At 37.4% G+C, this 25,095-nt stretch overlaps 4 protein-coding genes, 1 long non-coding RNA gene and 1 other non-coding gene across 7 annotated transcripts; 1 reads left to right on the forward strand and 5 right to left on the reverse strand.

Moving 5' to 3' along the window:
• Window positions 1-1,105: 1,105 nt before the first annotated feature.
• LOC106378930 lies at window positions 1,106-1,786 on the reverse strand. The gene has a single exon (XM_013818979.2). The coding sequence runs from the start codon at window positions 1,784-1,786 to the stop codon at window positions 1,106-1,108; it is 681 nt and encodes a 226-aa protein (XP_013674433.2).
• Window positions 1,787-8,484: 6,698 nt separating this feature from the next.
• Window positions 8,485-10,621, reverse strand: BNAC03G76520D. 2 transcript variants are annotated; one of them, XM_013822628.3, is made up of 7 exons: window positions 10,341-10,621; window positions 9,682-9,796; window positions 9,519-9,571; window positions 9,134-9,415; window positions 9,006-9,072; window positions 8,836-8,944; window positions 8,485-8,751 (listed from the first exon to the last, which is right to left on the reverse strand). In XM_013822628.3, exons 1-7 carry the CDS (start codon window positions 10,362-10,364, stop codon window positions 8,667-8,669), a joined length of 735 nt encoding a protein of 244 aa, XP_013678082.1. In that variant the 5' UTR covers window positions 10,365-10,621; the 3' UTR covers window positions 8,485-8,666. The 2 variants fall into 2 exon arrangements, with proteins under 2 accessions (XP_013678082.1, XP_013678083.1); XM_013822629.3 differs by having other exon boundaries at window positions 9,030-9,072; window positions 10,341-10,593.
• Window positions 10,622-11,106: 485 nt separating this feature from the next.
• On the reverse strand, window positions 11,107-12,677 carry LOC125583424. Its single transcript, XR_007320422.1, has 2 exons — window positions 11,649-12,677; window positions 11,107-11,558 (listed from the first exon to the last, which is right to left on the reverse strand). It is a non-coding gene; the product is annotated as an uncharacterized LOC125583424 (long non-coding RNA).
• Window positions 12,678-12,973: 296 nt separating this feature from the next.
• Window positions 12,974-15,382, reverse strand: LOC106382597 (ubiquitin carboxyl-terminal hydrolase 3). The gene is made up of 6 exons (XM_013822627.3): window positions 15,079-15,382; window positions 14,607-14,723; window positions 14,185-14,283; window positions 13,908-14,105; window positions 13,647-13,828; window positions 12,974-13,571 (listed from the first exon to the last, which is right to left on the reverse strand). Exons 1-6 carry the CDS (start codon window positions 15,193-15,195, stop codon window positions 13,166-13,168), a joined length of 1,119 nt encoding a protein of 372 aa, XP_013678081.1. The 5' UTR covers window positions 15,196-15,382; the 3' UTR covers window positions 12,974-13,165.
• A 2,101-nt stretch (window positions 15,383-17,483) lies between these two features.
• On the forward strand, window positions 17,484-25,040 carry LOC125583203. The gene is made up of 2 exons (XM_048749835.1): window positions 17,484-17,826; window positions 17,965-25,040. Exon 2 carries the CDS (start codon window positions 19,290-19,292, stop codon window positions 25,038-25,040), a length of 5,751 nt encoding a protein of 1,916 aa, XP_048605792.1. The 5' UTR covers window positions 17,484-17,826; window positions 17,965-19,289.
• Window positions 19,932-20,038, reverse strand: LOC125584748. The gene has a single exon (XR_007321657.1). It is a non-coding gene; the product is annotated as a small nucleolar RNA R71 (small nucleolar RNA).
• Window positions 25,041-25,095: the final 55 nt, after the last annotated feature.

The raw sequence follows: 25,095 nt of genomic DNA on the forward strand, positions 1-25,095 counted from the left end.
AGCATTTGGCGTTGGATTTTCATTTTGTTCGTCAAAACGTCCAATCTGGCGCCTTACGAGTCACTCATGTCTCCACACGCGATCAATTAGCCGACGCTCTAACAAAGCCATTGGCTCGTGCTCGATTCGAGGAACTCATATCCAAGATTGGAGTACAAGGAGTACATCCATTTTGAGGGGGATGTAAAAGATATGTATAGAGAAGGGTAGAATAGTAAATACTTATTACCTAGTATCTCTTGTACACTATATATACGTTGTATTCTCATTGTTAATAGAATCATTCAGTTCCATATTCTATAACAGATGCCAGAGATCGTGACGGCAAAAAAATCATACATATCCTTGCTGTTGGTGACATACTTCACGAGTTTGAGTTGAGTACAAAGGGCATTACCTACAAATCTCGAAGAAGAAGAAAAGCCATTGTTTAAGGGGTACGAAGAGATAGTTAGCGATTTCATGGAGCAGAAGAAGAAGACAAACTTGGAGTGAGGAAGATGAAGCAAGCTTTGAATAGTTTTTTTACATTAATTTTAGATAAATTCTTATTTTGATTCAGTTAATTTCAATTTTCAGTGTGTTTTTAATTTCCTCGAATTTCAATAAACCAATAATTAAAGGGATTTTTTCAGTAAAGCGCTCGTTCTGCTTATTTTTGTTGTACAATGTATGTATATACGGGCGGCATGTTCATACATACTTTTGTTCTTAATGAGATTATGATTTACATAGCTATTTACAATTTGAACAGATGTACATACGGGAACCTAATTAAGACTGCATACCTTCATTGATGCTAGTGCCAAACATACTCTTCTTGTTAAAGGAGGAGGAGTTTGCATTTCCTTTGAAAGAAGACCACTGGTAACCATCACTGTCACTAGTGAGTTCCTTCTTTCTTTTCTTTTTTTCTTTTTGTAGTTTACAATTCCTCCCAAGTTTAACGAACCAAAACTCAAACCCACATGCAAATCTGCGTTTACATTCTTATCACAGAAACTTAAATCCATAGACAAAAAAAATATAAGATAGTTTTTCTTTAATTAAAATAAAACACAACAATAAGATTCTAAAAGCATAAATAGATTTTGAGAGGGAGACACTATATTAGTAGTCTTTTCGGAATATAGTAAGGTAAGGAGCAAGCGAAAGGTGTTCTACCAAACTTCTGGTTAGTGCTGATCATGACAATGGCAAACTCGTGCTCTTTCAACATATAGATGCTGTTTTTGACTTTGCGGTTCGATTTAGATGGAATATAAATAGCTTCAGACTTGGAGAGTAAAATGCAGAGATGTCCAATGTCTTTGGTGTAAACAGCATTTCCTTCCTTGTCTATCTTCAACACAAGGAAATGATCCCATAAATTATTGGTAATGGGATGGCTTTCTGTGTACCACTTCACCATAAAAGTCTCATCAGTGTGTAACGACTCCACTAAGTAGTGTTGCTTCGTACAACAAGACTCTAATCTCTGCCACTTTTTCTCTGTCATTTCTGGAATTGGATCTTCATCGGGAAGCCGCAGCATCTGAATCTTTGGTTCCTTGATGTGTCTCCCAAGATCCCATGATCCGATGTAGTGGCCTCTAGAAGCGGGCATGGAGAACATGCCATCTCTCTTGGAGTACATTACATGGGAGGAGAAGAAGCTGGGGTCTGTGATTCTGATGTTGCTCCACTTGCAATCTCTCTGAGCAGGCCTGCACAAGCTTAGCTGAGGTCCCAAGAACTTGACAGCCACGATGCAGTCTTCATCATCATTAGGAGAAGAAGAGGACATAGATACGTTGGTTACGATTTGGGTTTGGCATGCAACGAGGTAGAGTTACAAAAGGAGGAAGAGGAATGCGTTTTGGGTCAGTATCAGGGAGGTCTAGGTCATCTTGAAGACCTCAGTAACTCCGTAGGCACCTTAAGAGAAGGAATCATGATAGTTTCGCCAGATACTGGTTCCCATGATTCAGCACCCCTGACATAATAATAGATTGGGGAAGACGACAAGAACCTAGATGAAGTCGTGAGGTTTCTCTGCGAAATGATAGGTTTGTAAATAAACCAAACATACGAAAAAGAACAGCCATGTGACTAGACAAAGAGAAGATGGAGGTATCTTACTCGGAGGGATAGCTTGAGCCGCCTGAGAAGATGAGACATGGCTGCTTCTCTTTCTTTTTGAGTAAAGGCGATAATAAGAAGTAAGAACACAAAATCTTCTACGGGACACGTTAATATATTTAAACCCTTGGCCACGATTTTCACACACGCCACTACTCTAATGATAAATCAAGGTGAATATCCCTTTCCTCCATTTTGCCGATTTGTGTATTAATTGCATTATATTTTAAGGGAAATGATTAATTACACTTAAATATCTTCCCCTCCTTGGATAAGGGAGAAACTACGTACCAAATACTAGAGATTTCATGCTTATTAAAAATATAATAAATGTTTACAGTTTAATTTATTATTTATTTTTCTATACATTTTCTAATTACTCTCCACTAATTAAATCTAATCAATTCAAATCTAACTAATATTAATAAGATATATGAGGAGTAGGTAGACTGTCCACGTAGGATTGTTAATTCGGACCAATCAGGAACGTTTAATTTGACACGTCATACACGGATCAATCATATATTTTCTTGCGTTATTTAAACTGGGCCACTATGAGTGCTTAAACTGGGCCACTATTATCTGATCTCTAAAGAGGCCCAATATCCATTTTTATTAAGTCCAGGCTTATCTTCGTTACCAAAAGCTGCTCCGTTTAATCACCGTGACTCTTGGGATCTCGCAACCTCCGACTAACACCTCTGTAACGTAATCAACTTAAGGCTAGCAGCTGCATTTATCCAGGTATTAACTTTCTTACCACTCCTCCCACTCTTTCGCATAAACTCGGCCTCATCATCCACCGCGGAACCCAAAGGCTCTGGCTATATATGTGTTCCTCCCCTGCGTTACACAGCCTCTCACTGCAACGAAATCCCAAAGGTCAATCACTATTAAGTAGCGACTCCACCAGTGGCGAATTGCTCCTCTTGGATGAGAAGGTACCTTGCGAGCCATCATCTTTTCTTATAAACTATTATTACGAAATTTACAACTCAGAAATTGTAATCTGTTTATTTGTTCTTCCCAAGCAGTCAATGCTTATCCAACCATCTCCACACTTTCCGAGACCATCTGAGTGAGGGTTCTGTTTACTCTCTAAGTAGCTTCGACTTCACCCGGAGCAATAACTATTTTCGTCTGTCTGATGCCCATGTCTCTATTCGCTTCAATGATGGTACGTCTTTCACTGAAAGAACCGATTCAGTTAAGTCAATACAAACTGAAATGTTCCGGAACCATACGATATATTGTCATTGTCAAATACCTTGACGAGAGTTTAATGTAAGTTGTGTCCATTTTTTTAACCTATTCTTAAATTGATTATGCTTTTTTTAGGTGGATTGATTTCGATTGTAAAATCTCAGTGTAGATCCTTGGAATGGTTTCATTGATCCATGTTCTATCAGGTTAGTGGATTGTCTTCCTCTGAGATATGGAACTTTCAGTTAATGATGTTAAATTTACTCCTCAAGAGTTCGCTGAGCTGATCGCTGCAATGAATGTAACCATTAACGGAAAGAGTGGTAAACATGTCAGTATGTACTTAATTTCAAGCTAGAGATGGGCACAGTTTTTTATTTGGATCAATGCTATTTATTCAATCTTTGCAGATATTTTTTGAGCTCTTGGCCAAGGGTGGAACTGTCTAAGGGATGATAAAAGTTAGGCAAATACAGAGAAAAAACATATTTTAATGTTCTGTGAGCCATTTTGAATGTTTAATGGCAACATATTTCTCTTCGATTGTAATTTTTTTTTGTTCAAGTAAAACTTTGACTATTTAAAAAAATTATATGGTTTCGAGGAACCAATATTTTGATATTATAGAAAACTAAAAGAAACAAAGGTTTCAATAAAATTTTCAAAAAAAGGTTTAAAACTAATTTTGCTTTGTTTTTACGGGTTTGTGGTTGACGAGTGACGACCGTGGACTTATTTTTTTAAACTTGGTGAATCTCTCTTATTTAAATAGAAACATTGTTTGGAATAAATTTTACTCCATCCAAGCATATCTGTTAACCTCCATCACCTTAGGTTATTCATAATAATGAAAGATAATTTACATTTACTGATTCAGCCTCTTTTTGTGCTGTTGGTGATGCTGTGATCATGCAGTTTGTGAATGGAACTGGGAAACACGTAGGAATCAGAGTGGACTACTCAACTGCTGCCTGGTTAAACACGTAAGTTTATTTAAATGAAGTAACATTGTATTGTCTGATAAAACATCAAAGCCATTTGTGGCTGTTACCTGAATGAAGGTAGCTAGGAATAGAGCATACACAGTCGATTCAGAAAATTATCTAACCAAACCATTTGTTTCTATGTACGTCGGTGTAGCCTATTTGCTTTGGTTATCCGAATATGAAAGACTGGTAAGCCTTCCACTTTTAAAATATATCAATCTTATTTAGTGGTCTCATGCATTTGTATAATTGTATTTGTTCAAACTATGCTCAGGGAGAGAAGTAATCAGTTCATTGTCCAAGCTTATATAAAAGGTCTTGACTACATCGATCTTGAGGCATCATCATGTCCACTGTCTCAAGTTTGAGCAAGCAATGAGTTCTATGAAGCACCCAAGAGGTATCAATGTTTGATAACCGCAACAATTTTTTTTTGGTTTTCATTTTCTTTTCCTTCTGATATTATTTCATCACTGATATAGGAAAGCTGCTTTATTCTATGATACCATCGTCTATACGTACATAAACTATGGTTGATGTAGATAAGTATTTGGAATATTCTACATCAATGGTGAAGAATAAAGGATTTAGCTTGGATTCGTGTGTTTGTGACTCATTATTTATTCAAAGCGCAAACCTACTCAAGTGTTTGATCCTAATACAAATGACCTAGGATAGGTTACTACTTCCGATAGACAGATCTGATAAAGTGACCTGCACAAAGCTACAATCATTCATAGAAGAACTCAAGCAGCTTATCTACTTCACCACTCATATGGTGATTGTGGTCATTACCAAGTTAACCTTTCAGATCGTCTCAACGGGTGATGGTGGATCATCTTGGAGACCTCGCTGTCACCAGCGCCTCTCTCGCCTCCTCCTCCTGCAATATCATTGGCTTCAGTTTTATTGTAAAAGATCTTTATCTTTCCTTTTATCCAAGTTGATACATGTATCTATATTTCTTATAGTTACAAGAACCTTGGAAACTGCACCTCCACATCACTTGATTTATTTTAAATGTATACAATCGGCTTTTCTTCTACGTGCAATCTTTGATTGGCATTTTTTTAAAAATAGTTAAACTAACCTCTTGCAAGTTGCAACATTTGGTTTCGGTAAGGTTAACGTTCTATATAAAACATTCACCGAAATGGGTAAAGAGTGTCTAACAAAGGTTAAGTAATTATATATGTGATACATCCTTCAACAATCCCTTAAAGAAAAAAACTGGGGGAAGAGCGATAATCAACTTAGTTTCCCACCGTACGTAAAACATTCATCTCAATTCCAGTTTCCAGTTACTTAAATACGATATCTACACCACTTTTTCATGACACTATATGCTACACATGCATACACCTACTGTTTACAACCATATGTCTAAAACATGATGGTGAATTCTTTGGCTCATCCACATTCTTGCGTACCAAGTAAGTGCTCCTATTTACATTAATTCAAACCATATATTAAGGTTTATGTCATACATATTCTTATGATATTCGTTATCTGTCCATATGTGTAAATAAACAATAGCTCAAGTTTTGAGTACTCATTTTAGGAGTTCATAACAACAGCCTCTCCAACTAGGGGTTTCAAATCAGTCACTGATTTTTTTAATTAGTCCTAATTATTTCAGAATAATTAGATAAAAGCAGTAATGTAAAGCCCTTGCATTCGGTCATACAACCTGCTAGGGATTTTTCAAAAATAATACAACAAACTAGCGGAAAAATTAACAAATTTCAAGAATTCATATGTCAGACAATCCGCGCGAAGCGCGGACACACCACTAGTATTTATAATTAATGTTTCTCAAAAATATACAAAAGTATCTTAAAAATATAGAAAATTTATCTTTGAAACAAGAAGAAAATCTAGAAAATCTTAATTTCGGAAACGGAGAGAGTATTTTTTTAGAACACAGTGAACCAAAAGAATTAAAAGGGATCATGGTTTTGACTTATCTAGTGGTTGTATACTTGTTTGCTACTCCCTCTGTTCCTGAAAGAAGGATTTATAGAGTATTTACGCATATTAAGAATATAATAAATGTTTACAATTAAATTTATTGTTTATTTCACTATACCTTTTTCAATAACCATCAACCAATAGTATTTAATTAATTCAAATATTTTTAATTAATTTTTCTTAAAACAATACAATTTATCAACATTACCTACTAAAAGTACCTTAAAATTCTAGAAAATTTATTATTTTGAAATAAAAAATAACTCTAGAAAATCATTTTTTTAGGAACAAAGGGAGTATGTCTCTACGTTGTTTATGTTTGCAGCTGTGGATTTTTTTTTGTATGGCTCAAAGTATGATCATGATCTAATTCTGGCTCTCATAAAAACAACGGAGACTGTGTTGGGTATTTGTGGGCAACGGAGACTGTGTTGGGTATTTGTGGGCTGTATAGTGGTATATTTGTGGGTTTTTGACTTCACATACCGCTTAAGAACCTTGTGAGTTGTGAACCAACGAAAAGAATGGATCAAGAAAGTTTGTGATGTTCCATCTTATTAGACATTTGACATATACAGAGAATGAATGCATTTTAATAATATAAACATAAACATATTATTATTACTAACTAGAATATGATTATGCAACGCCAGAGAAAGAAACCACACAATGAAATTAACACACACACACCTTTGTCAACTGATTTCGTTTTAGACGTTATCACTATCTCCAATTTATTCCTCTATTTTTTTCTTCTATAATAGATAAACTCTATAATAGAGATGAGTTTCTTTCCAATCTATTTACCTGTTTCTTCCTCTATAAAAAAAATATTCTTAAAAGATTTTTTTATTTTTATAAATAACACATTTAACTTATAAATGTTGCAAATTAACTCATTTATTATAACTTTTTATTTTTTTCATAAAATTGCAATATTATTTAAATTAGACATTTTATTACAAATGACATTAGAAAATAATAATAAAACAAAATAGACATTATCTAAACATCTCATTACTATATTTTCCCATAAATGGTCGATTAATGCATTCCAAAGTGAGAAACGAGCTTCCTTATCCTTGATTTTTTTGAATCAACTTAGAAACTCTTGGAACCGATTATCTTCATCATCTGGTATTTGGACTTTTGGTGGTGGAGCTTCTCTTCCAATACACTAGAAGAAGGAAATAAAAAATTTTGAGAGAACCTAAAGAAGTTAAGTGAACAAAGACAAACATTAGTTGGAGATTCAAAGACAAAATTTTTCTTTAAAACAGATGAAGGAAATAAACAAATTTTATTTTGTGACGTAAATTCCATAGAAGATCCAAATGTCCGTGAACATTTCCAAGTAGAGAAAACACATATTTTACAAAAGCGCAGTCACCAGCAACAAAATCAGCAAGCTCCTCCTCCACCCACGTCGTTTGGACAATATTTTAGCATTTTTTGTGGATCCGGAAATAATTTATCGGAGTATTAAGTTGTTTCAACATGTTGTATTGATTAATATTTAAGTATTAAGTTGTTTCAATATTTAAGTTTAATTTTAATATGTTATCAATATGTAAAATTATGTTAAACTTTTAGTAATTAAATTTTAATTAATAGTTTTAATTATCAATGTAAAATTTTAGATATCATTCATTAAATAAAAAGTCTGACTTTAAAATAAAATAATTAGTATGTAAACATAAAATAATTAGATATTTTTTTATTTATTTTATTTATAATTATAAAAATTAAAAATTAGTATGTAAACAAAAATTTGTGCATTTATATGTAAAATTGTATTTTTTCATAAACATGTATTTTAGTTATAATCACAAAAGTTAAAAGACTATTTTGTAAATAAAAAATACATTTCTATTATAGATGAATGCTATTTTTCCCTAAATATATAAGAAAAAATAGCAATCGCTATTATAGGGGAAGAAATAGAGGTGGGTTGGAGTAGATTTTCCTTTATTGTAGCATATAAAAACAAATATAGGGGTGGGTCGGAGATGCTCTCAGTGGTCGCATACAGAAGCTCTATAACAGTTTCTCTATCACACAATAGTAGTTATGGACTTATGGTGTCTTCTTTCTTCCCCATTTACCGTCACACGGCGAGTAGTATAACAACAACTAAAAGCATCGCAAACACATGCAACCATACTGATAACTTTTTGAAGTCCCACAAATAACACAACCATACTGACATCAAAAAAAATATTGTCATTAAGATCTATACTTGGTACTATTTTAAATCAGACATTAAGCATTCGCAAGTGTTATTCACAATGAAAGTATTCACTTTATCAACATTTTATTGGAACAAAAGAGTTTAGGGCGATTCAAAAACAAAGCACCAAAGAGAGATGTTACAGTTTTTGACTACTACATATGATTGAAGCTGTTGTCACCGTTTATTAGCCTCACTCTCAGTGTCAAGTAGATCAATATCAACGTCCCCACACTTGATCTGCATATCATAGTGAATATGCATCGTTAAAGTAATATACTATAATGACTTTATTATACCGATGTAGAGTTAAGTACTACTTACAAGATGGAGAATAGAATGACAATTTTTCTTGAATCAAATGAAGCAGCACGCTTGTATCTTCTCCACCTGTTCGTTGGTGCATCATGGCATCTCTCTGAGATAGCTTTATCTGCAACATAAATAATATTCTCAAGATTTCAGTTCATATACAGCTAATTACGCAATATTACCTAAATGTTTGTTATCTTTTTTACCAGTGCTCAAGCTTGCTTGTCTCTGCAATACCTTTTGCATATGCTGTAAAAAGACATAAGAGTTAGGCACCAAGCAAACTATCATATGTAATAAGAGCACTTACTACACTCTCAGATTTGAGACTTGCAACAACTTCTTCAGCCTCAGCACCATTCCCTTTCTCGACGTTGATGTCCACGACGCATGACTGGTAGGAATCTGTTCCCCCCAGAAGCACGTTGATGCGGTTCTGAGTTTTCTGACAGTTGAGCTGGGCATCGATGAGCATGTGGTTTTTAGATGGAAACAGAGTCTTGACAAAGCTCAAGAGAGTAAACTGGGAGGTACATTGTGGGATTGTGTTTCCTTCGTCAGGTAAGACTGAGATAGTGCACACGTCTTGGACCTAATACAAAATGGCGGAGCTTGTAAGACTTAGCACACTTTCTCATATAATACTATCATGTTCTAATGTAAGAAAATCCTAATCTCAAAAGCAGAGAACTCACTAGTGAATTCTTGATGCCATGGTCAGCCTCCTTAACAAGAAGAGGAAACACATCTGCAAAATTTGCAAAAAGGAGAAGGTTAATTTAAAGCTCATTACTCATTAGTATGTTTTTTTTTTTTGCAATTTATCATGGTAGGGAATTTTGACTGTAGCTATTTTACCTATGGAGTTATGTTTGGGACCATCAGAGAAGCTAAGCTTAGGTGCCTTGAAGCTTGGATACTTGACTGGTGCGTTACCGTTACCATCTGCAACACTTGGGAATTGTTGCTTCCCCTTTTGAATACATCAGAATTTTAGTGTCAGTTACATTAATCAAAATCACAACATGGAAGATCCTGCTTCTCTACAAACATTAATAGTTTCACACCGCAACTTCCCAATTTTGAAAAGTCTTTAAGTACTCTTCTAAAACCATGATTTTGAAGTTTCAAAAAGAAAAAAAAAACATGGAAGATCCAACCAAAAAATATCACAAATGTTAACCAAAAAAAAAAAAAAATGATTAGAGATACCAACAGTAACACTGTACAAGTTGAGGAGTCTCTTTTCAGATTCAAATATTTTTGGTGAATTTGGTAGAAAAGCATTATCACCCCACCGAAAATGAGTTTGCCAAGAAGCAAGCCACAACACTAAACTGTAAATAGATATAAAAGTCTTTCACTTTGATCCATCGAAAGCAAAGGATAAAACTTTTAGAATCGAATCGAATCACAAAGAGCCACCACCACCACAAAGTCTCATCATCTTCGCATTTGGAAGAATTTAGATTCCAAGAATGAGAAAACCGAAGGAGTGAGTGATCTTTATTACTAACCCCTTCACCAGTCGCAGCAGCCATCGCAGAGAGAATCGTGAGCCCACGGAGAAAATTAAGAAGAAGTTTTCAAGAGACTTGTTGTTGTTGCATGTAAAGAAGCTTCGAAGATAGAAAGAGAGAGAGAGTTCAGAACAAGGCTCTACTACTCTACTCCTCAGGGCCCGGCGTGATTAAGCCGTGAATGCCTTTCCTGCTTTCATTCATCTAACAGATATAACGACAACTCCTAATCCTTCGCCTTTACCCCTCTTTTTCTTATTTCCTAAACTACCCTTTTCCTTTCTTCTTCTTCTATCCTACTCGGATTACTTTTAGTCATTCAAGATTTCGACGTAGAAATTACAAAAACATTTAATTTTGTATATTTATTAGATAAAAATATTATTACCAATACACCTAATAATATTTTAACCAATTAAAAAATATATTAAAATATAAAATCAATAAATTTTACATTGAAATTATAAAATCATACTTATTTTGAAACAAAAATTTTACCATATAACGACAAATAATCCGAAACGAGGGAGTATATCGTCTCTCTCTCGTCTTTATATCCCTCCTGAATTAATTAAACAAACTTGATTAGAGATTTTCATTATTGTTGTCATTACTATCAACATTAATGACATTTAATTTACTCTGACGATAAATGCATGTCTGTACTTTTAATTTACAACTGTATAAGTGGAGTACTATTTATGAGCTGTCATATACTAGTAACATCTACCTTTTTTTGTAATGCTCATTTTTTTTTTTTTCCATATGAAGAATTTCATTGATAACATAGAAAGATACATGATGAAACACTAAATCCGGCAGAACACATACGGATCTCCGGAAACGAAATCACAACAGTGGGAAACTTAAGCTCAAAAGGATAGGACACGAGCAGCTAAACAATCAAATAAACCATAACTACACCTTGCTAAGAGAATCCAAGAAACAAGCTAACAAGAGATAATAGAACAAGAATTTAATTGACTACGACTAGCCGGTCTTCTTGCTACGAACAGAGAGCAAGAGAGCACGCACCACAGAGGACTTCAAGAAGAATAGCAGCACCCTCATCTGAACCACTCGTTCACGATGACTACACACAAACCACTTTGCGAAACCAAAATAACACCCAAAGAGAAGCAACACCCGATACAAATTAAACCCCCTACTCAACATACCCTTCATCTGGACACTTCAAAGCCTTAACCTCTTTAGCTTCAACACACAGAAGCCACAGAGGATAAACAAATACCAAAGTGCGACCAGGAAAATAACCTTATTCAAGGGACAGAGAAGGACCCTTACCAACAGGGAGATGGAGAGGTGTCCTGAAACCAGCTTCTCCTCGACCACAATACCAACCAACTGCTCATCCCACGTCACGCCGCTGCTTCACCGTAGCTGAATCAAAGATCAACTAAGAAAAACTCTACACTCCAAGCACAATTAATCGGATTCAAACGCAGGCAAGATGATCAAAACAGAAACTGACGAAGAGGGACATAGGGCTAAAACCCAGCAGAATCCACCATGATAAATCAACAACGAACTCCAACCCGCCAGTTCAGAACCACCAGAATAACGATTCACGAACTCTTCGACCCGGAACCTCTCCTTTGTTCTGATCCGAAGCTACCCAGAAAACTGACCACACAAACTACAATAGAAGAAGAAAACACTCGGACTGGACCGACGGTGACGCTAACGGAGCCGTCACGCGCCGGCCAGAGGAGGAGCAAAGCCGGCGGCTGTAAGTTCAGGCAGATGTTATAATGCTCATTTTATACAGAACAATTTCTTGATATAAATGGTATTGTACTAGAATCAAGAGACATTACCCCAACCATATCAAATCCACCCCCATCTCCATATGCTTTTCCTTTTTTTTTTTTTATGATAAAATGTAATTTTCTCATATGCATTTAATTCCCATGCCCACTGGCCACTGTCAGCATTTTTGAAAATTTATTGACTTTACTTACTAATATCAGGTTTTGTTTTTGTGACACACTTTTTCTTTATTTAGTTAAATCATGGTTTTAGAAGAGTACTTAGACTTTTCAAAATTGGAAAGTTGCAGTGTGAAACTACCAATGTTTGTAGATGAGCAAACATAACGAAAAGGACATGTCTCACGGGTGATGCTATTTTTCTGGCTGTATCTTCTTCCTCTTCTTCTCCCGTGAACTCCTCTCTCTCTTTTCTAGACATTGTTTATTTGTTTGTATTCTTGTTTCATAACTTTATTCTCACGACACGAGTATGATTCTCGCGATGCCTAACTTTATTTCCAGCTCAATTAATTATAATGGGCTGTAAACAGACTTTGAAATCAACATCACATCAAGCAACATTTTGTTCTTGTTCGGTTTGTTCCTAAATCATGGTAATTAATTCTATCAAGAGCCAGATCTTTTTTTGGTTTCCCAACTTTCAATAGATGATTATACACTTTCATAACTGTTAAACTTAAACACGTCTATTGTAATTCAACATAATGTATTGTATATTTCTTCTTATTCATTGCTTTTTATTCGCATTATTTCTTTGAAAGAAGATACAAAGACAAGGATTTATTTGCGATTAACTGTACATGGCCTTTGAAAGTTTACAGATATTTTAGTTTAAAAGAAAAAAAAAACTTTTCCAATTTAAACTCACCAAATATGTATCTTTGGGGGAGAGAGAGACAGAGAAAGTCAATATAAAGTAACTGTCAATTTGAAGGACTTGCAAGTCACAAACATATAGTCATATACCATTACTAAGTAGTTAAAGAAAAATATCCAAAAGAAAAGTCCTTTTGCCCTTACTCAGCTGTTTCACTTTGTTGTTGGTCCAAGGCTCTCATAGAACAAGATGTAACCATGATCAGTATTGCTTGAATACTCCTGAGACGATCCAAAGAACGTTTGCACAGCTGATTCTTCAATCATCTCCACGTTCTCATCATCAAAGAATAGCCAATGGTTATGGCTTTTCACTAGGCTCACGTAATGGCCATGGTTCGGTCCGCTTCCCACGTGAACCACCACTGCAAAGAGCGAGTACTCCACGTCTGTGTATGGCTCCACCGTGTTGCTCAGTTTTAGCTCCAGAGGGAAGACGACTCGGTAAGAGAGCTTCTTGTAACGCCCTAGCTGCTCCATGTACTTGAACCGTTTTAGATGGATGACTAAGATGTGTGGTGGCTTCTTGATCTTCATCCTCTTTTGTGCTTCTTGTAAGCTGCAAGAAATGAACAGCTGAGGAATTTAACTTCAAAAAGCAATGGGGGGTGAGAGTAAGAAACCAACATCTTACCTGCAGCATTTGTCACAGAAGAACTTGTCCTCAGCGTGAAGAGTCTCTGTGGAGCTGAAGTTTTTCAAACAGCTAGTTATCGAACTGTTCTGCTCGATATCAAGGCTTAGATCTAGGAAGGTTTCGTCTCTTGCTGTCACTGTCTCGCATCGTAGACACCTTGTCTCGTTGGTAAGTATGCCCTGTGCACATATCCAGAATCCAAATTTAGCAAAACAATTGCACTAATTAGTCACAACTTAGAAGGAAAAGTGAACGGACCTGAAAAATGTTGTGCACCCAAGTAACAACTGGCTCTTTGTGCACACCATTTGCAAGGGGAGCTTTTGGTCCGTTTGCAATCTTTTCAGGGGATGATGATGATGAGGTTTCGCGTTCAGGTTTTGTAGTAGCTTTAGCCTCTTTCTCCAGGATGTCAACAACTTCGTTTAGCAAATAGTTCAGGAACTCATGTGCATCCTACATGACAATAGTAATTGCCAGTTTAATGAAAAGTGAATATTGTCTTTGTAAAAGACAGAGGAGTTTGGAAAAGCACCTGGTGCATATAACTCCGGAACAGCTCATTCTGTTTCTTCAACCTTTGTACGAATCGCTTAGGCGCAATAACGCCTGTTTTCTTCTTCTGGGAACTTATCTACGCAATGGAACACAACATCATTTAACAGAAAGTCACTACCACTCACGCAATTATCAGGGTAGATGATAACAGGGTATGGACATTAAGTGATACATCAAGCCAAGTTTCATTCTTGAAGATAACTAACAAAAGACACACCAAAAAAAGGCACAGAATCTACAGTCCAATACATAAGTAACACGTTCCTATCAACTTGATTTCCTCCATTAATGATGTCGAGTGAGAAATCTAGTAAACAAAGTTTTCAAAAGAGTTACATATTCCGCAGATGAAAGATTTGAAGCAATGACGACCAAAAAAAAGCCAGAACTCATAATTACCTGAGAAAATAAGTCAGCAAGGCAAGTCATAAGATTCTCTTCAGAATCTGCGACGCTTTTATTGCTGGTATAGTACTCGAGCAATTGTTCACGAAAGGGAACACAAAAGTAAAGAGCCTGCACCAAAGAAAGGGAATATATAAAAGCATTAACACATAAACTCCTTTAGTTAAGATTACAAGTCAACAATAAAGTTAATCAGGCAAAGGCTTTCTCTAGTGGACGAGGAGCACATTCACATACAACACATAGCACACAAAGCGAGATCAAAATTACAATAGAGCAGATACACAAAATGGTCTCTGAAAGATTCGAAATTTGTGTATAATAATAACACCTTCCCCCAAATCATAGAATCATCCAAGATGTGAGTATAAACATAACCAATTCAAGGAAAAATCGAATCACGCACATTCAATTCGATACAGAGGGAATCACAAGCAGGAGAGAGATTAGAGAGAGGAAGGGGGACCTGCAAAACGCTGTTGCAGTAACAAGTGTTGCCGAAATTCTCGAAGCCGAAGTAGCGCTCGCCTTCGGGGAACTGGTCGCCGAGAGCTTTCTCGAGTTTGGACCCCGCGGCGCCCATCAGCCCTAGAACTAGCCTCCGTATCACCGTTTTCTCTGATCGGTGATTCCCCACAAAGGTAACTATCCTTTCTTATCTGCCTATTGTTCGATTCGATTCGATCGGATGATTTCTTCAGATTGCGAAGGAGCCTCTCTCTCTCTCTCTCAGTGGGCGAAGGAGAATCGATATTACTGCCCTCTGGAATATTATAAAGGAGATAGAGGTTGACGATAAACAAAAATAAAACATCGAGCCGAAATTGCAAATTACACCTCCTAGTTTTTTAAATGTCATGAAATGAACGTTGATTTATAATATGTGAAATATTACCCCCACATGTAGAGTTTCTTGTAACAACCAACTTATTCGATTCAAGTCATTCTCGTTATGTTTTATATTTATATACTCGTTTGTGCTCTATGCTCTCTACTGCTTTGTGCAGTTCTCAGATGGGAACCTTGGTTACCCGTTGGTGGATCCATCTGTCCTTAAGCTTCAAGCTGTCGCAAGATGTTATGTTGTTCTGGAATTACATACTATTTTACCTCGTTTTGAGGATGTTGCACACCCTTTGAGATTCAGGTTAAAGCTCTCTTTACTTCAGTATGAGGAAGTTACTTTTTCTAGTAACAATTTATTACCTCATTGTGAGGTTTGTTATATGGAATTGTGTCTGTGGCTACGAATTCTATTGTTTCAGATTTGTCTACTTGGCTACGGTGTTTCTCTTCAAAAAAGTGTTTTGTCGCCTATGAGTTTGTAGCTGGGTTTACTCCAATTGGTTATGTTTGTTCAGCGAATGGAATGTGTATTGGAGCCCGTGACCCCCAACGCTCATCTACTAGAGTATATGGATGCTCTGTCCTAGTCGTCAAAACTGTAACACTGCAGAAAGACGTCTCAGTCAGCAACATCAATTGGACTTAGGGCTGTCAGTTGGGTTGGACTGCACCCAAATGGGTGTGCCCAATGGGCATTTATTTTTCCTGGACTCAAAGACACCTACACTCATATTTAGCCCACACCCAATAACACTCAAACCCAATTTTACCCATCATCCAATTGGACAACTCAAGCCCGCCCATTTATAAGTAAATTTTAATATTAGCCCAAATCTGTTAAACTTAATGTAAGCCCAATTTTAATATCAAATAATATCAAAATGAGATAGAAATATCCAACATTGAATTGAGTAAATGTCAAGCAATGGCTCATCCAAATATATGTCGAGAGCAGACTTGCCACTGCCAACAGCTTTCTGAGAAAAGAAGGCGTAGAATCCCTGAAAAATAGGTTAAACATCATATATATATGATATCATAAATTCATAACACTTATCAGAAATGACTACATAGCATAACTTACCCCATAACCGGCTGGAACATCAGGTATTTCTCCTTGTGAAGTTGTTGCAGCACTACTGATTCTCTGGTTTTTCTTGTAAGCTCCAAACAGTTTATAGATCTTTGAACGAACATTAGCCAACCTTCTCTTACAAGTAGACTGATCCAAAACCGAGAAACAATATTCTAAGAAGTGAAATTTCAGTCTTGGATCCAAAACTGCAGCAACTGCAAGGATATCACTGTATTCTTCCCAATATTTCTCAAACTTGAGCTTCATACACTTCACCATTTCACAAATAACAGGATCAGAATAATTTGCATGAGCTCTCAACCAACACTCAATCTTCCAAATTTCATTGAAATACAAATTTGATGTTGGGTATGAGGAACCCGAAATCAAATTTGTAATCTCAGAAAATGGCTTCAACAACTCGCATATCACTTCTGCTCTCCTCCACTCAGAATAAGAGAGAAAACTCACAACTCGCATATCTATATATGTAGTTCGATTTTTGAATGATGCTAAATTTGCTTTTTTTGTTAATAAATTTATTATTTGAATAATGTTAAATTGGTATGTTTCTCGACTTTAAATGATTTCTCTTATATCTGAAAAATACAGAAAAGATCACTAACCCACCCCTTGTATAAAAGTTTCTCATAGTTATATACAAAAGTCGAACAAAAGACATACACTAAGGGATGCATTACAAAGAGAATGGCAAGTTTTGTGAGTTGTGTTACATTCGGGTTTTGTATACTGTTGATTCCACAAACAAAAATAATACGCAACTTTGACAATTTCAAACAAATCCATTCGTCAGTTGAGGTGCAAAAGCCATGCTGCTAACTCTTGTTTGCAGTGAGTTAGTTTACAATTTATAAAACTAAATCGATTTGTCAATAGAAGTGCAAAGTCTTATGTTGCTAAATCATGTTTGCATACACAAAGGTTTGTGATGTGTTGTGATTTTGCATAGTTTTAGCTTTGTAATTTCATATATATTCATGCATTAACCTTACATTTATTTGCATTTAGAATCTATTGCATGTACATTTGCATCTTGTAGGTGTTGGATGAATTGTTTGGAGTTTTGGAGGTGATTAGAGCACAAAAGGAGCTTTCGAGGAGTCTTGAACCGAATGTGTGAAAGACAAGCATGGATGAAGGTCTTAAAGATATCTTTTGAAACTTGTCTTTTGGGAAGACATGGTAAATTGAGTTAGCTTTACAATGGAGGTGGTTTCAAGTCGTTTGGAGCTGTATTGAGGGATTTATGATCAAAATACTACACACATATCAGTATGACATTCCTAGCGGCCACCCTAGCAACATCAACAATAGCCTTCGAATTTTAAGCCTTTAGACTCATTTTTATTCACTTAAAACCTATAAAACTCATTACTATTCATTATTCTTCTTATTTTTGGTATTCTAAAGGTGTGTGCAACATGGAGAAAGTGGAGAAAACTTTAATGAGTGAGTTTTATCTCTTTAAAGCTTGCAACATGGGGGATGAGGTGTCTATCATGAGTTTGGTGGCTCTTTTGGCCTAACTTTCTCTACCTTTTCTGAAGAGGCAAGACTACTTTGGCCATATGAAGGGGCAAAAGGTGTTCTATAATGGAAGAAAGTGGAGAATAACTTTTATGAGTGTGTTTTATGCTTTATGCTTTCACATGATGGATGTGTTGTCATCCTCCTTTACTTAGGCTATAAAAGAGACTGCAAGGGGAAGGAGGAAGACACAATACACAGAGTACAATACAACAAAGAGTAGAGAGTGAAAGTTTTATAGTTTCATATTTTGTATTTTGAGAGTTTGAGAAAAAACATTTGTTCTTGGAGTGTTCTTGAAGTTTATGTTATAAAGTCTTGTTTTCCTTTAGCCATTCTCTTCATCTAATTTCTGTTTCTTGTTTTCATATATCATATCATCTTGGTTATGCTTCTATCCATCATGGGATTAAGTGTAAACAAGATGATTAGTGAGTAATCACCCTTAGGATCAATGGGTTAGGTAGATTAATGGGTGATTAGGGAAGAGTTAAGGTGTTCTAATGGTTAAATGCTTAGATTTCTATGCTTACTAAGTATTCTTAATGCTAGATTAATTTTGGCCATTTTAATCTAGATTCTAAGTGTTTGTAGGGCATCGAAAGTGTTTGCATAATGCTTGAATGGACCTAGTAAAGCTCTAGCTTGAATAACCAAGGAATTGTTGTTAGGATTGCTAGATGGTTAGTAGACTAGAACTTAATGTATGTTTGAGTGAACAAAACGAACGGAAGTTGATGTTTAGTTCATAATTGCATAAGGGTTTCTACCACGGGAGTGGATTAATCTAAATTGAATGAAATCTAGACCTATAGAAAGTTAAGATTATTTGAAGTTAGACGCCTTGATTTAGAACTATCACCTTGAAATCAATTGCCTAAATACCCATTGGTTCTTCTTTGTTATATTTGAATTAAAACTCAAGTTATTTCGCACTATTACTTGTTACAAACAAACATCATTTGATTGCACTTAGATTGAGATAAATGGCTTGCATTCTTAGTGCTTAGAATCACTAGAGATTGGATTGACATCTTAAGTACTACAACACTTAAGGATTAAACTTATCCTTTATCAAGTTTTGGCGCCGTTGCCATTCTCTAGATTGATTTTGACATTAGGATTTGGTCATTACTTGAGACTAAGTCTTATTTTTCATTTTTAAGTTACTAATTATCTATCTTCATCTCTATTTGGATGACAGGTGCATGAACTTGAGAAGCAAAGGATCAACAAATCTTGCACCAAGAGTGGACAACATCAAAGCCTTAGAAAGAGAGTTGGGAAGACAGAGAAGAGAAAGAGAAAAGCAAGCCCACTTACATAGATTGGGGCTTGAGATGGAGAGAAACCCGAATCAACCGGAAGGTGTCTATGAAGTTGATGATCATAGACAAAATGTCCAAGGAGTTCCTCCTGGAGCTGCTCAAGAGGAACATGGCCAAGGAGCTGCAAACCTTAGGCCTCAAAATCAACAACGCCTGGGAAGATCCATTGGCACTTATGATCAACCTAACATAAATGGGAATAGGTTGGGCATTAGGGCACCGCCAGTTGCCAACAACAATTTCGAGATCAAGTCAAGCCTCATCAACATGATTGAAAACAACAAGTACCATGGACTTGCCTTGGAAGACCCACTAGATCACCTTGACAGATTTGATAAGTACTGTGGCTTGTCAAAAACAAATGGAGTTTCAGAGGATGCTTTCAAGCTCAGATTGTTTCCCTTCTCTTTGGGAGACAAGGCTCACACTTGGGAGAAAAACATCTCAAGTGATACTATCACCACTTGGGATGAATGCAAGAAGGCCTTCCTCAACAAGTTCTTCTCAGCTACAAGGACTGCCAACCTTAGAAATCAGATCTCTGGTTTTCAACAAAGAGGACTTGAAGGATTTTTAGACGCATGGGAGAGATTCAGAAGCTACCTGTCTCAATGTCCCCACCATGGCTTCAACAATGAGAGCTTGCTAAGCACTTTCTACAGAGGAGTCTTGCCTAAATTCAAAAGCCAGCTTGACACTGCAAGCAATGGAAACTTCTTGGGGAGGACTGTGGAAGATGCTTTAGAACTCTTGGAGAACATGGCACAAAGTGACTCTGTCTACAATGATGAATATGATAGAAGAGACAGAGGTGGTGGAGGAGAATATATGACCACAAAGAGAGAGCTGAAAGCACTTCAAGACAAGATTGACATGCTACTATCAGAAAAGACCAAGAAAGAGGAGTTACATATGGTTGCTGAAGTTGATAGAGTAGAATGCCAAGAAGATATGTACTATGTCAATGCTCAGGGTACATGGTACAAGAAGGAGCCTGACTATCAATACCAGAACAACTACCAACAGAAACCCTTCTACAACAACCAACAGAAGCCATTCAACAACTACCAGCCAAGACCATTCTACAACAATCAGCCTAAGCCATTCTACAACAACAACCAAGGTGGTTACCAACCCAAACAGAACTTCCCTCCTGGATTCTCACCAAAACCAAGTCAACCTGCACAAGACCAAGCTGGATCATCAACACAACCTCCACAAGAGAGTAGTACTGAAGCTATGCTGAAACAATTATTGGAGGGACAAGCAAGAAGTGAGAAACAATTAGGGTATGAGCTGAAAAATCTCCACAACAAGATTGATGGGAATTACCATGATCTAAACAACAAGTTCAAAGCCTTGGAGAACCAGTTTGTCTCTATGACAGCCAGCTCAAGTCGCCAACAAGGTTCCCTACCTGGAAAGCCTGAACAAAACCCAAAGGAGACAATAAAGGCAATCACCCTAAGGAGTGGAAGAGAGTTGCCTCCTAAAGTTCTCATTAAGGATAATGAGAAACAAGGTGGGGAGGTGGTCATCAATGTAGATGATGATGTGGTGATTGTGGATGAGAAGACTAATGAGGAAATCTTGGAGAAGATAGTTGAAGCTAAGGGCAAGAGAAAGATTGGAGAGGAGAAAGTTGAGAACAAAAATGAGGCTGCTACATCAACAAAGGAGAAATTGTTCACTCCTCCTCCCTATGAGCCAAAGCTTCCCTTTCCTGGAAGATTCAAGAAGCAACTCCTAGAGAAGTACAAAGCCTTGTTTGACAAGCAAATGAGTGAAGTTCATCTCACCATGCCCATAATTGATGCATTTATGCTGGTTCCACAATACAGCAAGTTCTTGAAAGATGCTGTAGAACAAAAGAAGAAAGAGATGGAAGGGATGGTGATTCTTACTCATGAGTGCAGCGCCATTATTCAGAGACTGACTGTCCCAAGGAAGCTAGAAGACCCTGGTAGTTTCACCCTGCCATGCGCCATTGGACCTTTGACATTTGAGAGATGTCTATGTGATTTGGGAGCAAGTGTCAGCCTCATGCCACTATCCATTGCCAAGAAGCTTGGGTTTACACAATATAAAAAGTGCAAGATCTCTTTGGTGCTAGCTGATCGATCTGTCAAGCTCCCCATTGGCATCCTAGAAGATCTTCCTGTCAAGATAGGAAATTGTGAAGTGCCTACTGACTTTGTAGTGCTTGAGATGGATGAAGAGCCTAGAGATCCTTTGATCTTTGGAAGACCTTTCTTGGCAACTGCTGGAGCAATGGTGAATGTGAGAGATGGCACAATTGATCTCCACCTTGAAAAAGATCACACTCTCCATTTTGATATCAAGGAGATGATGAAGAAGCCCACAACTCAAGGAGAAATATTCTACATTGATGAGATGGATGCCTTGGCTGATGATTTCCTTGAGGAGTTAGCGATTGAGGACTCTCTTCAACATGCCCTGACCATTGAAAGAGAGACCCAAATGATTGAAAACAAGGAGAGTGATGAGCTAGTAAGAAGGCTAGATGTTCACCTTGAGGAGGATGGAGAAGATGAGTTCATGGAGTTGCCACAAGTGACTCAACATGCTGCCTCAGCAGACATTCAAGAGAACCTCCATGAAGCTGATTGGAGTGAGCTCAAGGCACCAAAAGTGGAGCTTAAACCTCTTCCCCATGGTGTAAGGTATGCTTTCCTTGGACCTAATGAGACATATCCTGTCATTGTGAGTAGTGAGCTGACTGAGAATGAATTGTCTATGCTTTTAAATGAACTTAAAAAGTATAGAAAAGCACTAGGATACTCACTTGATGACATTAAAGGAATCTCACCATCTTTGTGCATGCATAGGATACATCTAGAGGATGAATCTAAAACTTCAATTGAACACCAAAGAAGATTAAATCCTAATTTGAAAGATGTTGTTAAAAAAGAGATAATCAAATTGTTAGATGCTGGTGTGATCTATCCTATCTCTGATAGCAATTGGGTTTCACCTGTGCATGTAGTTCCTAAAAAGGGTGGCATAACAGTTGTTAAGAACGAAAATGATGAGTTAATACCAACAAGAACAATAACTGGACATAGGATGTGCATTGACTATCGAAAACTGAATGCAGCCTCTAGAAAGGATCATTTCCCTTTACCATTCATTGATCAGATGTTAGAGAGGCTAGCTAACCATCCCTATTATTGTTTCCTTGATGGATACTCTGGATTTTTCCAAATCCCTATACACCCAAATGACCAAGAGAAAACGACATTCACTTGTCCTTATGGTACCTTTGCATATCGAAGGATGCCATTTGGACTGTGCAATGCACCAGCAACATTCCAAAGAGCAATGATGTCGATTTTCTCTGATCTTATTGAGGATGTAATGGAGGTGTTTATGGATGATTTTTCTGTATACGGTTCTTCGTTTGCTACTTGTTTGTCAAATCTTTGCAGGGTATTACAGAGATGTGAGGACACTAACCTGGTGCTCAATTGGGAGAAGTGTCACTTCATGGTCAAGGAAGGGATTGTTCTTGGACACAAAGTTTCTGAGAAAGGAATTGAAGTGGACAAAGCCAAGATAGATGTCATGGTTGGTCTAGCTCCACCAAGAACAGTGAAGGATATAAGAAGCTTCCTTGGCCATGCTGGTTTCTACAGAAGGTTCATCAAAGACTTCTCCAAAATAGCTAGACCATTGACCAAGCTGCTGTGCAAGGAGATCATCTTCAACTTTGATGAAGAATGCCTAGAAGCCTTTAAGAAGCTGAAGGAGGAGCTCACCAGTGCCCCAATAGTTCAACCACCAGATTGGAGTCTACCCTTCGAAATCATGTGCGACGCCAGTGACTATGCTGTGGGGGCAGTCTTGGGGCAAAAGAAGGACAAGAAGACACATGTGATCTACTATGCTAGTAGAACACTTGATGATGCCCAAATGAAGTATGCCACAACTGAGAAGGAGCTGTTGGCAATTGTCTATGCCTTCGAGAAGTTCAGGAGCTACCTGGTAGGGTCTAAGGTCATTGTATACACTGATCATGCTGCACTACGACATCTACTAGCCAAGAAGGATGCCAAGCCAAGGCTGCTCAGATGGATATTAATACTACAAGAGTTTGATCTCGAAATCAAGGACAAGCCAGGAGTGGAGAATGGTGTAGCTGATCACCTTTCAAGATTAAGAGTGGAGTGTGGGATTCCTATTGATGAGGGACTCCCTGAAGAGCAGATTATGGCTATAGAAGCAATGGTCACAGCTTGTGAGACTGGAAGGAAGATTGAAGAAATGAAGGCAATTGATGAAACAGGCCCATGGTATGCTGATCTAGTGAACTACTTGGCATGTGGAAGGGAACCATTGAATCTGACAGGCTATGCAAGGAAGAAGTTCTTCAAGGATGTGAAGAGATACTACTGGGACGAGCCTTACCTCTACACTCTTTGCAAAGATCAAATCTATAGAAGAGTAGTAGCTCAAGAGGAGGTGGAAGGAATCCTCACACACTGCCATGGATCAGCCTATGGAGGTCACTTTGCCACCTTCAAGACTGTCTCCAAGGTGCTACAAGCAGGATTTTGGTGGCCCCATATGTTCAAAGACACACAAGAGTTTGTGTCAAGGTGTGACCCATGCCAAAGGAGAGGGAACATCACCAAGAGAAATGAGATGCCTCAAAATCCTATCTTGGAAGTGGAAGTGTTTGATGTGTGGGGCATTGACTTCATGGGACCATTCCCATCTTCCTATGGTAATGAATACATTCTTGTTGCTGTGGATTATGTCTCCAAATGGGTGGAAGCTATAGCCAGCCCAACCAATGATGCTAAGGTTGTCCTCAAGATGTTCAAGAGCATTATCTTCCCAAGGTTTGGAGTCCCAAGAGTTGTGATCAGTGATGGAGGCACCCACTTCATCAACAAACTTTTTGAGAACCTTCTTAAGAAGAATGGTGTCAAGCACAAGGTGGCAACTGCTTATCATCCCCAAACAAGTGGCCAAGTTGAGATTTCCAACAGGGAGATAAAGTCCATTTTGGAGAAGACTGTGGGGACAACAAGGAAGGATTGGTCTACAAAGCTTGATGATGCACTTTGGGCCTATAGGACTGCTTTCAAGACACCCTTGGGAACCACTCCCTTCAATCTTGTCTATGGGAAAGCTTGCCATCTGCCAGTGGAGCTTGAGTACAAGGCATTATGGGCTGTTAAGATGCTGAACTTTGACATCAAGAGTGCCAAAGAGAAAAGACTTTTCCAACTCCATGAGCTTGATGAGATTCGACTTGATGCTTTTGAGAACTCAAGGATTTACAAAGAAAAGACCAAGGCATTCCATGACAAGAAGATCCTGAAGAGGGAGTTCAACATTGGAGATCAAGTGTTGCTCTTCAACTCTCGATTGAAGTTGTTCCCTGGAAAACTTAAGTCAAGATGGTCCGGCCCTTTCAAGATCAAAGAAGTGAGGCCATATGGAGCAATTGTGCTTTGGAACAAGACCGGTGGGGACTTTACAGTGAATGGCAAAGAGTCAAGCTGTACATGGCGGCCACACCTGAGAAGGAAGGAACCTCGGTTCCACTTACCGATCCCAAACCAGCCTAAACCAAAAAGGGTAGTCAAGCTAGAGACTTAAAACAAGCTCACTTGGGAGGAAGTCCCACATCTATCCCTATATATATTACTGTTTT

Source organism: Brassica napus, chromosome C3, assembly GCF_020379485.1.
Source record: "Brassica napus cultivar Da-Ae chromosome C3, Da-Ae, whole genome shotgun sequence".
Classification (NCBI taxonomy): Eukaryota; Viridiplantae; Streptophyta; class Magnoliopsida; order Brassicales; family Brassicaceae; genus Brassica; species Brassica napus.

Coding starts and splice junctions, on each gene's coding strand:
- LOC106378930 (XM_013818979.2), bottom strand. CDS start 1,786: ATGTCCTCTTCTTCTCCTAATGATGATGAAGACTGCATCGTGGCTGTC.
- BNAC03G76520D (XM_013822628.3), bottom strand. CDS start 10,364: ATGGCTGCTGCGACTGGTGAAGGG. Junction 9,416..9,518: donor ATGGCATCAAGAATTCACTA/GTGAGTTCTCTG, acceptor ATTTTGTATTAG/GTCCAAGACGTGTGCACTAT. Junction 8,752..8,835: donor GTCATTCTATTCTCCATCTT/GTAAGTAGTACT, acceptor TATGATATGCAG/ATCAAGTGTGGGGACGTTGA.
- LOC106382597 (XM_013822627.3), bottom strand. CDS start 15,195: ATGGGCGCCGCGGGGTCCAAACTCGAGAAAGCTCTCGGCGACCAGTTC. Junction 14,724..15,078: donor ACTGCAACAGCGTTTTGCAG/GTCCCCCTTCCT, acceptor TCTTTGGTGCAG/GCTCTTTACTTTTGTGTTCC. Junction 14,106..14,184: donor TCCGGAGTTATATGCACCAG/GTGCTTTTCCAA, acceptor ATTGTCATGTAG/GATGCACATGAGTTCCTGAA.
- LOC125583203 (XM_048749835.1), top strand. CDS start 19,290: ATGAACTTGAGAAGCAAAGGATCAACAAATCTTGCACCAAGAGTGGAC.